Source organism: Pyxicephalus adspersus, chromosome 10 (genome assembly GCF_032062135.1).
Source record: "Pyxicephalus adspersus chromosome 10, UCB_Pads_2.0, whole genome shotgun sequence".
Taxonomy (NCBI): Eukaryota; Metazoa; Chordata; class Amphibia; order Anura; family Pyxicephalidae; genus Pyxicephalus; species Pyxicephalus adspersus.
In genome coordinates, this window is record NC_092867.1 from 38,280,106 (window position 1) to 38,294,325 (window position 14,220).

Consider the following 14,220-nt stretch of genomic DNA (forward strand, 5'->3'; position numbering starts at 1 on the left):
ATAGCTATACGAGTGTACACGTTGTGACTTTTTATTACACAGCTGTTAAAAAGTATTGGAATGTTTTTTGTTTCACAATAACAAAATCAAACTTCATCTGTTATAAAGTGCTTTCTTCATTCCAGACATATCTAACTGAATGCAAGGACACACGTTTTGTAATTCTGTGTATATGAAATGACCCTTCCTATCTGACTAGTGACTGTGAAAACAGGCTGGGGATTCCTATGCCACACTGCACCCATCAGGGGTATAATAAATTATGTGCTTCAGTGATGGAGACTCAATCCACATTTCACTAGAAAACAAGGGAAAATCACACTGTTCTGCTTTATTATTTGTAGAGTTCATGCACTTACGTTCCCTAACCTTTCCAGAGATTTATAGCTGAAGACATGCAATGTTCTTCAAGTCAGAGCTATAAAACATAAGCATATTTACAATGCATTTATACATTTCATTTTCAATTACAAAGACAATTATTGTGTGATTGACAACAAAAATGTCTCTCTGCACGGGGAGAATTGGTTCTATGCATGAAAACTATGCATCAAAAATGACCACCAGGGCATCCTGGCATGGGGAAAGGATTATATTTGAGTATGCATTTCAACACAGATCTAGTATTATCTGCAGAACATTTTAGCCAGCATAGTGTTATATTGTCTATCATAGCCTTTCCCAACTATTGTTACACGGATCCCTAAAGTTCCTCCAGAGGTTGCTAGAAGTTCCTTGAGCAATGGGCAATTTGTGGCAACAGGTCAGTTTAGGTAACACCAATGATTTGGATATCTGTAAGAGTGACATTCTTCCCAATGGCCATCAATGTGTATGAGCTGTGTATATATTTATATAGTATTTATATTCGTGGTTCCCTGAAGACCTGAATGTTCCCCCATGTTATAAAGGTGGTGAAACACTGGTCTATCATCTAATAGATGTTCATGGCCACTTCATCTGCAGCTTGCTTTGTTCATGACTGCCTCTCCTGCATGGTGCACTGTTCCAAGCCTCCTCTCCAACACATTCAGCAGAAGCCTCCAGGGATGACTGATATGAATAACTTTCTTTATGTTCAGACAAATTCATAAAGTATGAATGAGTTTGAATGTAAACACAGCTGTTCATATGAATGTCAGCTGGTAAAGTGCAGAATGACTGACAAATTCATTCATATATGTATGAAAGTGAGACATCATGACATCTACAAAGTTCTACATGTGCATACTATCTAATAAATGGATTTTCAAATAATACATTTTCTAAGCATGCATATATAACCCTGCAGATGTGATTTGGGGTTTCTACACTGACCAGCATGTTGAAAAAAGAAGTAGTTTGTATTTCAAGTTCTTAGTATATTGCAAAATTGCAAAAAAAACGGTCACACTGCCTGCTTCCTCCAAATAATAACTCAGCACAAAGGAGCAATTTAAACTGGACAAAGTGCAGAAATGACAATTTACTGAGTCATGTGAGATTCTTAGGTCACAGGACTACTTTGTCAGCAAATTTATTTACTAGCCTGGAATAACCCTTCTTAATTAGTTTACAATGAATGTTAGAACAGGAATTAGCTAATTCAGTTATATTATCACGTGCTGACAATACACGTGTGATGGCTAAACCTGGCTGAAAACAGAAAAACATGAGCTTGTCCGTTACTGTGTCCCTGGTCCACTGCTTCCCACGTGACTATATGCAAAATAGGACAAGAAAGATATTTGAAGCTTAGTAAATGCTTTGTAAAAAAAAAAAAAAAAAAAAAAAGGCTCCCATAAATATAAAATTTCATATTAGGGGGCATTTGGCATGCAACCCCAGCCTGATCTTAAACAGATAAACCCAGTAATACTCAATTAAGTGTCAAATACTGAACACATGTCATGTCAGCCAATCATTCATGTATATGGGAGAACTCAACTCAAAAGGGTGATAATGTGCTAATTCAGCAAAAAAGCAAGTACGTACTGATACCAGTAAATGATGGAATTGGGTCAGCTAGGGTGGGAGAAAGGCCTTCACTTTTCTTATTTCCCAAAATGTAGAGAAAAGCACAATTTAACTTTCCACATTACAACATGTACTCACAATTCCTTAACCCCTCCGATGCTCTGTTCAGCCACTGATAGCAAATAATAACCCCCAGAACTTCCTTTTTTCAATATGCAATAGCTCATATTTAGTAAATGAACCAACACTGTCACAAAAGTGGGTGATGGGCTTTAGCCCTGTGTGGGCTTCAGAAAATTAATTTAAGGCTTATGCATGAGGAAGTAGAGGAGAAGATGGGAAGCAGAGTGACCATGCTGCAAAGCACAAAGTCTCTTTAAACCTATTACTAACAGTGAAGCTTGCAAAATGGGTATGGATGGGCCAAATCAATAGCTCTATATTCTCAGGGAGTTCTGGGAGATGAGGTGTGTGTCCTGAGTTGGGATGAAGGCTCGGATGTGGTAACCTGCCATCAAAGTTAGGATCTATGTCTGCGTCTGATATGCCAGGTGGTGAAGGTGCAGACAATTTAAGCTCTTTTTATGTTTTTTGTTTGTTTGGCTAAAAAAAGCTGTGTTAGTTTTCGCAGAAATAAAGAGACTCATTCCAGCACATGGCTTCAGTACATAAGATACACACCAGGCTGATGGAGGTCTAAAAGAGGCCAGTTTCAAAGGTTTTGGAGTGGCTTAATAATCGGGTAAGGGCAGAGTGACACTTATCTGCCAGCAGACAATGGCTGCATTTAGTATGCTCTACACCCACAATGCCCTCTAACTGAAGCTTTACCAGAAATACTTTCCAACTTTCACAGTGAAGCTCACTCTCTTAACATACATGCTTGCTAAACTCTCCTGCAAATTCTACATACTTACGTAGTCATGTTGACTTTGTCCATTAGGTTAAACTATAGAGCCCTATGTTTGTAGGTAACCTGCCTAGTTGCATTACTACTTAAAATAAGCAGAAACAGAAGGATGGTGCCTTGAGGTGCATGCCTATACCAGCAGCTTACTTCCTGAGACACAGGCCCTAGAGACCCCTTATATGTAAATTACAAATTGAGTGGGCAAAGGCGAACCTCAGCTTGTCTCCTCAGTAAGCAAACAGGTTTACATGACAGAGCCCATCAACTTGTGAAAAACAATATTTCCAAGTACGATGGAACGCATGATATCCCCTTCTATTCTTGACAGTGGTGCTTGTGTGGTGCAAAATAATATAAAGTCCGTGCACAGAACTCGGGTAAACTGGGCAAGCAACCTTGAAGTAACTAACCTATTGCTCACTAAAATATTGGTAGTGGCTGCACAAAAATATTGGCTGCACTAAGAATATATTTATGGGTAGTAACTGATCAACCCTTTATTATGGTACCTTTATACTGTTTACTTGTTTATTGTGCATGTGATTAACTTTACATATATTATAAATGTCCAATTAAATGTAAACCGAATAAATATGCTTTGAAGAATATCTGTACCAGACAAAAAAACTTTTTGGACAGACTTGAGTGAACCCTTTTGTCTTTTTTGTTCTCTGTCATTCTTCCATGTATCTAGATGATTCAGCAGCCCTTCTGGGTAACAGAAGAGCATGGAAAAGGTAACTTAAAAATCAAAGCTGAGGTCAATAACTTCATATAAATTTTAGCATGCTATTTTAATAAAAAACATTGACCCTATTCACATTGTACAGGAATGGCCCACTGTCACCCTCAGACAGTCAGTCCTAAGAAATTACATGCTGCTGACATTGAAACAAGTATATGTAGACAGAAGACAAAAAAGGATCAAGAAAAGAGAATTAAAATCTTTATACAAAAAAGGAAATACATATTTGGGTAAAATATAAAAAAATTAAAATTACAGCAATTTGGCTTATATTATAAAACTAGCAAACTAAACTCTTGCAGGTAAGTACAGATCACTTAGCATAACAGCTATCCAGAAAACTCTAAAGGAGGGGGTATAGGTTGGCTTTAAGCAAGGATGGAATAAAGATTCTACTTCTTAAACTGAGCAGAAATAACACAAGAAACATTATGCATTTAATACGAACACCTTCCATTTCATGTCATTCCACTTCTGTCATCATCTTTTCCACAACACCCATATAACCTGTTGTTAGTGGTAAACAATTTAATACAGTAGCTTTAATTGTAAAGCACCGTGTAACATGTAGGAGCTATATAAAGAGAGATGTCATAGATTCATTATTCAAGAATTTTTACGCAAACAAGTCCTAAGACTGTCCAAAAAAAAGAGAACAAAAAGCATTATTCAGTTTCACCCAGAGTTTTGTTTAACATTTTGGTACAAATCACATACCCTGACAAAAAGAAATATGTATTGATTTTGACTCTATAAAAGTCCATACACTATCCAGCAGTAGCTTGTATTGAGATTCATTTGAGCATTACCTGCAATGCCTGGGCTATATAATAGTAAAATGTAATAATGAGCACTTCTGATACTCAGGAAATCAGTCAAATACCACTCACTCCTGTCTTTACGTAGATTATCCACATATATGAACCACTAGGCTTAACCAAGAAGAACGCAGCAGGTCCTGAATTGCAAGAAAGGATAAGACATAATATTTCTCCACTAGCAGCTCTTATTGAAATATCTACTCATCTAAAGCGATTCACGTTGTATTGCGGGTGTAGGGTTTCCCTTTCTCATCTGACAAAACACAAGTAGATTTACTCCACTAATAACCCACTGCAAAACCTTTGAAACTGTTTTCTTTCAGACCTCTATCGGCATGGAGTGGACCTGATGCATGGTAACATCTTGATGCAATAACTTGTAAAATGAGATGAAGCAGGAAGTTTCAGCAGAACAGAAACAACCTAGTTCTAAAAGTACTAAAACTGATTTTACGGTCACCCATACTCAACTCGGGATAACTCGCCTGTCCCCATTCCGTTGCAGACGCTACCATCTTCCTTCCTCTCTTCGGCTTTTTTGATTTATTCAGTCCCAGCACCCCCCGGGGAAGGTGCTGGTTATCCTAACAGCCAACGTTTGAAAACGTGTAGTGATCAGGCAGGCAAGAATACTTATTGCAGAAAGGATATTGTCTGTCCCTTTCTGCAAAAAAAGCCCTGCCTGATGACAAAGGTGTAATCTTCTTTTGCCACCGTTGCCCTCTGAAGTGAATGTGGGAAAATAAACTAAGCACATATTGAAAAGAAAAATGTTTTTGGACTTACCTTCAAGTTTCAAACAATAAACATAGATAATTGTGAGTGATCTTGCGGAGCTAAACCCCACTCATCTGAACCCCCCAGTAAGGCCACCGATTATATGAAAGTACCTATAGAGAGGCTTGGGGAAGTGATCAATATCTGACAATCCCTTCAGCTCCCTACATCTCTGTATGATTATTCTGACATACTAGTTTTCAATGCATGTTTCCAATGTGTTTTATTTACTTGCACAAAATACATTTCCCAACTCTGTGACAGGTTTACTTTATTTAGTAAGCAAAGCATGCATGTGGAATAAAAAAAAACAGTTCTAATGCACAGCTTATTATAAATCTCCTATGTAACAAAAATTAAACAAGCATAGTTCACAGATACAAATCATACTTACACTCAGATCTGACTCGTCATGTTTTTCTATCACTGGGATATCCGAGCAGTTTCTTAGTTTAAATATCCAATAGTGTTTTGCTGTGCAAATAAAATTCCATGGAAGTGAGGATCCCACCCCAAGCAGAAAAAATATAATATAAGTTCCATTAAAATGGTCCACCGGCTTGACACGATAATTATTTATTCTATTCTCCTCCAGCAGCGAGTCCTGTTCATCTGAATGACCAGCATTCGAGGGCCTAGAACGAAAACTTGTGCTGCCTATAGCCTCTTCCAACACTGTAAATAGACACAAAGAATTGCATTATACCAAATCAATGTCACCACTGAACAAATAAAAAAAGCAAAAGATATGAACAGATTATCGCTTTAAATGTGGTAAATAACTTTTTGGAGGCAAAAGGAATCATTGTAAAGTGAATGCATCAACGAACAGTCCATTTCCATATCATTAACCTCTGGAACTTACTCTAGCAATATAATCCCCATAACAAATTATATAATATGCTGCAAAGCATTCCGCCTATCAAAATGGAATGAACAAGTCATAGGAATTTGAAAATTCTCCAATGAAATTTGAACATTTAAAGAGATGCTATCACTAAATATTGGTACATGAATTTAAACTGCTTCAGCGTGCTTACAACCTCCCATTAGGGTTTTATATAAAATTTCACATTTTCCTTAAACGCTCACAGGTTCAATGGCCTTCCAAGTTCTTATAATACAAGGGAACATCCTCTATCTACTTGCTCGGAGTGTCTCCATTGAAAGTAGCTTTGGATCCAGGGAGTTCATTGCCATTTTGACTTATAGACTTTAGGTATATCGTATATATTTTTATTCTTGGGCTCCAATAACCTCTCTTGCTGACAATCTTTGAATGGTCCAACTACGAAAGTATGCAGCTACAACCAGGGCAACTCTTAACAAAATATAAGGATTCAGCTCCAGTTGTCTAAGTACAGCCTGCCAGAGATAATTGCTATGCACACAACAGTAGGGGTTATGTTGGTAGCAATTAAAGATTAAGAAATACAACTTAGTCCAAGATCTATACTAGTGTAGGTGGACATTGATGGGAGCATACCAATAGGGTCATTCTTTTTCCCCTCCTACAACCTTGAAATCAATCTGACAACCAAGTGCAGTATTCTCCCCAGAAATTTTAAGCTGGGTGGGAAGAAGCTGTAGGTAAGTGATAGCCTCGGATTTATGACCCAACTTTGCAGTAACCACCCACAAACAGCCAGGTGGTTACTGAAAAGTGCAGGGTGGTGCGCCCTGCTAAAATAGGTATGTAGCAAGGGGAAGAAAGCATGAATTAGGCAACGAATAAAAGTTGTATATAGTAGTTTAGGGAACTCAGTATCACTTCCATGGCATTGTGATGGGTCCAGCGAATGGTGCACAACCAGGCTAAAAGGGGCTGGGGAAAATGCTGGGACTTTTCTATATTTTTGAATTATCCTTTTTACCTTTATAAAACATTTTTAAGGACATTATGTACACATCCAAAAGAAACATGTTAAAAAAGTGCTCTGTGGATTTTTCTAAAGTTAATGAGTCTTGAAGACATTAGGATTACTGCCTAAACATTGCATTGTCAGAAGAAAGGTGAGAACTCTGGACCAGTAACCCCAGCTTCTGGCCCTATGGATTTTCTTCCAATCTTAAACTTTACTAACTCTCTAACTCCCCGCCCCATATGATCTCCTCATAGAAAGTTTCCTATGGGTACTATAGTCAGGACTATGACAGAAAAATAAAATAAGGGATTCTTTCCTGCTAGTAGATAGAAGAAATGAGCTGGAGTGCAAGTCTGGGAGATGAGCCATTGTGGGCCATGCAATTACAGGCAGCATGACTGCAACCTTAGTGAAGAACCCTCAGCAAACCCCACAGCTCGGCATGACTGCCACCTTAGTGAAGAACCCTCAGCAAATCCCACAGCTCAGCATATCCCTTAGTGCAGAAGTCTGACCACCCAGTAGCTTCCTACTCTGCATTCAAGCTGAGCAAACATTGTGAAAGCAATATATGTTATGTATGGGCACCTTTATGCATTTAGGGGCAGATCTTATTGCTCAGAGATATGGATACAATACAAACATTTGTCTTGTTGAACTTGCTGTTGCATGGATTGTTTTTGAAGTGATGTAGAATCATCAGCTGATAGCTTGTGTTTTTGCAGAAGCCAGAAAATTGAGCTTGAAAGTCAAGTCTGGGCTTGTGTTAGACAATGCTCATCTCGTACTTTGAATATTCTGAGCCCTTGTCACTGACTCACATGGGGGAGGGAAATGCTGCACTGACTGAGGGTTTAAAAAACAAGATAGAATGTCTGATAAAAACTGATAAAAGGCTTTTGATCATAGTAAAATGTGTCCATCGTAGTCAAAGAACAGCCCTACTTCATGGTTTAGAGAGATATTGCTTGAGAAGTACAGAGACTACAACTGTTCTGTGTTCCAAAAGTCGAAGTTCATGGTGTGTCTACCTTGTACATCAACAGGAGGCTATATTGAATATTTTGGCTGGGTGGTCTTGCAATTGTTTGCCATGCCCCATTCTTACAAAATAAAATCAGATTCCATTTGGCTGTGCACATGATCACACCTTAAAATGTAGCCAAGGCACATTGTTCTCGCCCAGGCTGACCTCTCTTAAGTTTCTGTATGGCCCCAAACACCTGTATAGAGGTTATACCTTCAGCCTACATCACACAGACACCTATACCCCTATTGTGCTTTTTGCAGTATTTTGCGAGGTAAGCAATACACTAACATAGAGGTACTACACTACAATTACATGTTAGTAACAATATTGTCTAGGTAACAAAAATACTTTAAGAACATAACAAAATTGTTATGAAACATAATGACAGACAACCCCAATGCACTAGAAACAATACTCTGCTATACTGACCATATGTCAGGGACTGCAACATATATCTAAAGCATACATGTAACAGAAAACCCTGATACACAAGACTTATTACTCTGATTAGAAGCCTGCAAATACAAGATCCCACAAAGGGGGTGCCTGGTCACCAGTAGAGCCCACTGACCTCCCATAGTCAGGTCTCCAGTAATTACATTTTAAGGGACAGCTAATAAGGAGGGTTCACAGTTTGTGCAGATTGATGCTAAACTCACTCCACCCCATTCCACAAAAAAGAGCGGTTCCCTAGTAAAGGCCACAATCTAGCACCACCCTGTTAAAACTTCACCTTTTTTAGCAACCTGTGCATCGCCAGACTCTCTTTAGCTGTGATGTTTCTATCTTTTTCGGCATCCCCTGCACAGACACTGACGCTGTGCTTAGCTGAAAGGAATTTTAGAGTATATGCTGCAGCAAATGAGCAGAATGTTTCCTGAATTGAAACCTCCCTAGACCCAGACTCTGGTTGCTGGATCCCTAGTGTGTTATCTGCTATTCTGCAAGCGTGTTCTTGTTTCTGCTCTTTGACCTCTACTTTGCCTGTGATCACCTCCTGCCCTGACCTCAATCTGTGTAACTACCCTGCCTTGATTTGCTGTGTTCCAGCCATTCGTAACTGAAGCTGTCTGATCCCTGTCACCCCGATGGGGAAAGCTTGGTGACCTCTGTGTAGCAAAAGTAGTCGGATGCCCATTAGGGTCACCGGCCCATCACTCTTTGTGGGGTGCTCAGGTGACAATAAGAGTCACTTAGATTCCCCCGCCTCGGGTAATTATTGGTCAGGGGGTGACCCATAATGCAGCATTTCCTTCTTCCATGGAACAAAGAATACTCACCAGAGTATGCGGTCACTCTGCACAATACTTTCTAAGTCATCAACTACATGAGTGTATTATACCTCATAATACCAATAATAATATTTATACCCATGCTACTCAGCACAGGGAGACATTAATATTTTCACAAACAAGATGTAGCTTTACAAGAATGATCCCAGGCATTATAAATTGGGAGAAAAAAAGCTAAACATAGCCTTCATTAATTCCATATTCCCCTTATGTAATTGTTGTTATAAGTGGTGTTAGTTTTTGGAATATTAAACTTTTACCTCTTGTTATAAACTCCTAACAGTTTAGACTCCCAATCCCTTTTTGTCTTAATGACAACAGTTGCTGGGTCAAGTAGGGTGAATCCACCCAGCAGAAGCAGAGATATCAATAAAAACTTGACAAGCATTCTAATGTGTCCCAACTGTCTGTAAGTTCTGGCAGAAGAGAGATGATTTATACTTTCTATCATTTCAACTCCCCATCTTCTGGAAGCAGTAATGACAAGCTGCTAACTTTTCACTGTAAGCTTGCTAGAAAAAAAAAGTACCTACTAGTAGGGTGGGCTTATAAGTTGGAACAAAGTCCTATTCGGCTTGCTCCTATTTTTTGCTCATTTAAAAGAGCACTCAAAACCCATTTTTTCAAACTTGCCTACCCATATTTTTCTGTCTTTTGAAACCGTCACTACTTACCCATCATTACATATCCTATAATTAATGCCATAACTGCATATCATATCATATGCCCTCCTATTGTGTGTTACTTTCCCCACCTCCTGGATTGTAAGCTCTTTGGGGCAGGGTCCTCCCCTCCTCCTGTGTGTATCTGTCTATCATTTGCAACACCTATTTAATGTACAGCGCTGTGTAATATGTTGGCGCTATATAAATCCTGTTTGTTATTATTATTATAATAATAATAATAATATTAATATAAGAGCAGAAGAAAACAGCTATATTAATAGGGGTTACAACTAGGAACAATAAAAATGTGTTGTGTGTTGCTTGAACCATATTTTTGACTGCCCAGATACATCGCTCTTCCCTCCTTCACCTGGCTGAAAACTATTTCTAGGGAAAACACTGATATCCATAGATTTCAATTTGAATATTACTTGTTATATATTATATAAGTGGTGGACACTAGATATTATTTTTATATACACAAGGGTTTGTGTTTCAGCAGCAGCTTCTTGTATGTATTAAAAGCATATTTCACCCTGCATCAAAAAAGTGTTCGATTGATTGATTCTGGCACGTTAGGAATTATGTCTGAATTTAAAGGTCATTCCACAGCCACTTTCTGAAGCTTATTTTTTTCAAATGCATTTATTTTTAACAGATTTGTCAAACGACTGATGCTGATAATTAGTTAAAGATTAATACTAAAATAAAAATTCACCTTCACTCGCTTATTCACCAAAACATTGGAGTGTTTGTACCCCCATCTACCCTTGGCCAATCACTGGCCATTATCCTGAATACAGGATGCTCTATGATTGGCTAAGGTACATGGCAATTGTGAATGAGAGCCGCTGCGGAGTTATACTGTAAATTTCTGCACCTTTTTATATACAGTGATATGGACAGGAGGCAGGATTTTTTTTTTTTTGTGCATGAATATTCACAGAATGGGATGGCCATGGCATTACCTCCAAACATTTATCATGTGTTTATAATAACAAATGAAAGTTATAAAAATAGTAAACTTTATCATCTTATAGGAAAGTAAACATTACAGGAGTCCCTGGTATTTGTTATTCCATCTGTTTGTAAACAAAAGAACTAAACAACAACAGCACAGTGCAGACATCTGTGGGCTTACTTTTGCAGGCACTTCCAGTAATGATGCCAAGGCAAAGCTGTGATGGGTTCTCTTCCTCCCCCTATGGGTGCTTGTTGTAGTCACTATGGATGTCTTGTCTGGGCATTCTGTCCAGCCTGCCTCTGTCAGGGACTTCCTGGTGCTTCTTGAGGATTCCTAGCTCACTCTCAGCTGACTCCTGTCCCTATGTATCACTGCCCAGAGGAGGTTCTCCTTGTGTGATGTATTTCCCCCTTTTTATTGTTCCTCCTACTCTTCTCTAATATGTTACAATGAGAGAGAACAGGCTCCAACAAAATGGCTGCTGGAGTCCATAACTGCAGACAAATCCTGTTTACAAAGTGAAGACGTCTGCTTTAGCTCTGTAGTCATACGAGTGGTCACGTGACTGCTGTGTTCCTTGCTGGAGGTACCAGTTCAGCTCATACACAGCAAAGCCTCAAGGAAGGCTCTCCTTGTGTGATTGAGTACTGCACCTTCTTCTTCTCTTTCGTTATAATACACTAGTGAGAACAGGCTTCAACAAAAGGGCCGTACGGCTCTATAAGGGCCGACACATCTTGTCTACAATATGAACAAGACGTCTGCTCTAGTTGGGCACATGAGTGGTCATGTGACTGCCGTGTTGTTCTCAGCTACTCAACTCATACACAGCGTATCCTCGGGTAAGGGCTACCTCCAATCCTGTAGGAGAGATGGGGAAATGGGCGGGGTTTCGTGAGGCAAACTAAAGAGCGGGAAAACTGCAACTGAGGGCCTGGGAAAATGAAAAATCACACTCATAGTCATACACCAGAAATGTGTTTGTGTATGGCTTCTGTATTCTAAGCAGGCAGGGTTATTATGGGGTGCCAAACTTTTATTGCAGGGGGGTATAGGGGATGACAGGTGATGGGGTGCAGTGATATTGCAGGGTGAGTGCATGTAGTGGTATTATTGTGGGGTGATATGGGAGTTTAGGAAGGGGTAGACAAGTGTTGAGGTGCACTGGTGCTATTACAGGGTGATATGGGGTGTACCGCTAATATTGTAGTGTGATATTGGGGTATAGGAAGGGGAAGCCAGGTGATGTGATGCACTACTAGTATTGCTGGGTGATATAAGGTGATGGGGATTCAGGAAGAATGGTCATATGATGGGGTGCAGGGTGATATTGGGGGTTCAGGAAGGGGAACTGGTAAGTGATGGGGTGCTCTGATATTTTTCAGGGTGATATGTTGGGTTCATGAAAGGAGAGTCGGGGAATGTAAGGATATGTAAGTTTTTTTACCCTGTCCAACTAAACCATGTAAGGGGCTAAATTCATTATGGTTAAGGGCTGAATTGTTTATTAAATGTTATCATTTATTGAACAGTCTCAAACTGAAAATGTTTTAACCAGAAATATGAATAGACTGCAAAAACCTTTTCCCTTAATAATCTAAATAAAATACTATGAATATTATGGCCTGAATACTTCAAACAGATCCTTCCTCACCCTGATACACCATCTTCGTCAATTTAGGTTTTAAAAATGCTCATTTGTTATCTGGCCTGATGTCTGACACCGTTTTCCCCTGTTCAGAGTGTCAGTGTCTGGTTTTAGGTCTTGTGCTGTAGCAATTCACAAAACATAGATTTTATCATCGGTGATGCGTGATCTCTGCTTGTTCATGTTTTTATTATTAAAAAAATAACTATTCACACGGATAGGTGCTCTCAAACATGTACAGAACACGGGCAGCATGAAGTCGGAGCTGTGGCATCAAGTCAGTAGACAGTAAAAGTCCTCAATCATGGCATCCTGGAACTTTGCAGGCCACTATCGCTTTGAAGCTCTATTAACCTGCTGAGCGGTAACCCCGTTATAGCTAAAAAAAAAAAACAGCTGAAAGCAGTAACCCCGAGCCACACTCAGGGCAGCTAAAAAAAATAAAAACTTGCCTGGTCCCATCTGCATCCTTTAGGGTCCTGCTGTCCTCTGGCTGCCTTCTTTTCGTCTGATCTGTCCCCCGGCGAGTGCGCTGACATTCCCCGGGAGTTCCCTGTGACGTTGGTGGATGCTGGAGCCTGGCGGGAATTTCAAATTATTTTTTATTGGATTCAATACAAAGTAACTGTATTGAATCCAATACAAAGTAATCAATTTATATATATATATACTGGTCACCCTTTTATAAGGCAGGAAGTCCTTTAGGAGTGACCATATATATGTATATATATATATATATATATATATATATATATATTACAGGTTTCAGTATTTTTGATTTATTTATGCACCCTTGTTTTAAAAAAATTTTGTGTTTTTTATTTAAAGTTTATCATTACATTTAATAAATATTGGACATATTTCAGTGAGTTATGCCTAAGAAATAGAGGCCTACAATGTAAAGACAAAATTTTCATGAAAGACAACATACTGCTTCTAGATATATAAATCCGGACAGAAATAAACCGCCCATGAGGTTAACTCCATCTGAAGGTAATGGGGTGCACTGCTGATGAGTTATTTACTGGATTCCATTTTCCATCTATTGATGTTTCAAGAATTCCAGTATTACATGTACACACGTCTGTAAAGACGAAAGGAGTGGAGACATTCCAAAATAATTAAAATAAAAGTTTTATTGTATAAAAGGGATAACCTCACTCTTTTATAGGGCATGAAGTCCTTTAGGGGTGACCACAGTTTGGCTCTAATAAGTGACCAACGTGGCTGCCCAAATGGACACACAGTGGGCATTAACCCATTACCATCCCGAAATGCTGATGTCTCCATTCTCATAATTGCTGGTGAAAAGGTAAAGGCACACATGGACATTATGAAGCATTTTTTCATCCCAGAATGCAAGAGGAGACTGAAGCATGATGCATACGAAGGGGGAGTGGGTCTTTGGTATCAGTGGTGGAAAGGAGTCTTTGAAATCAGCCAAGTGAATTGGTACGCCAGATGAGGATAGAGGGGCATCCAGCAGCAATGGTAGGTCATTGGTAGAACAAAGAGCAGACAGATGCATTGGGGGGCCACATAAGGTT

At 39.2% G+C, this 14,220-nt stretch overlaps 1 protein-coding gene across 1 annotated transcript in view; it reads right to left on the reverse strand.

Annotated features, from left to right (window-relative positions):
* Positions 1-11,402, reverse strand: part of SLC29A3 (solute carrier family 29 member 3) — a 34,593-nt gene extending 23,191 nt beyond the window's left edge. The window contains exons 1-2 of the mRNA XM_072424213.1: positions 11,203-11,402; positions 5,604-5,884 (exon numbers count right to left, since the gene is read on the reverse strand). Coding sequence (XP_072280314.1) covers positions 5,604-5,884; position 11,203 — 282 coding nt within the window. The 5' untranslated portion in view covers positions 11,204-11,402. The remainder of the gene's footprint in view (positions 1-5,603; positions 5,885-11,202) is intronic.
* Positions 11,403-14,220: the final 2,818 nt, after the last annotated feature.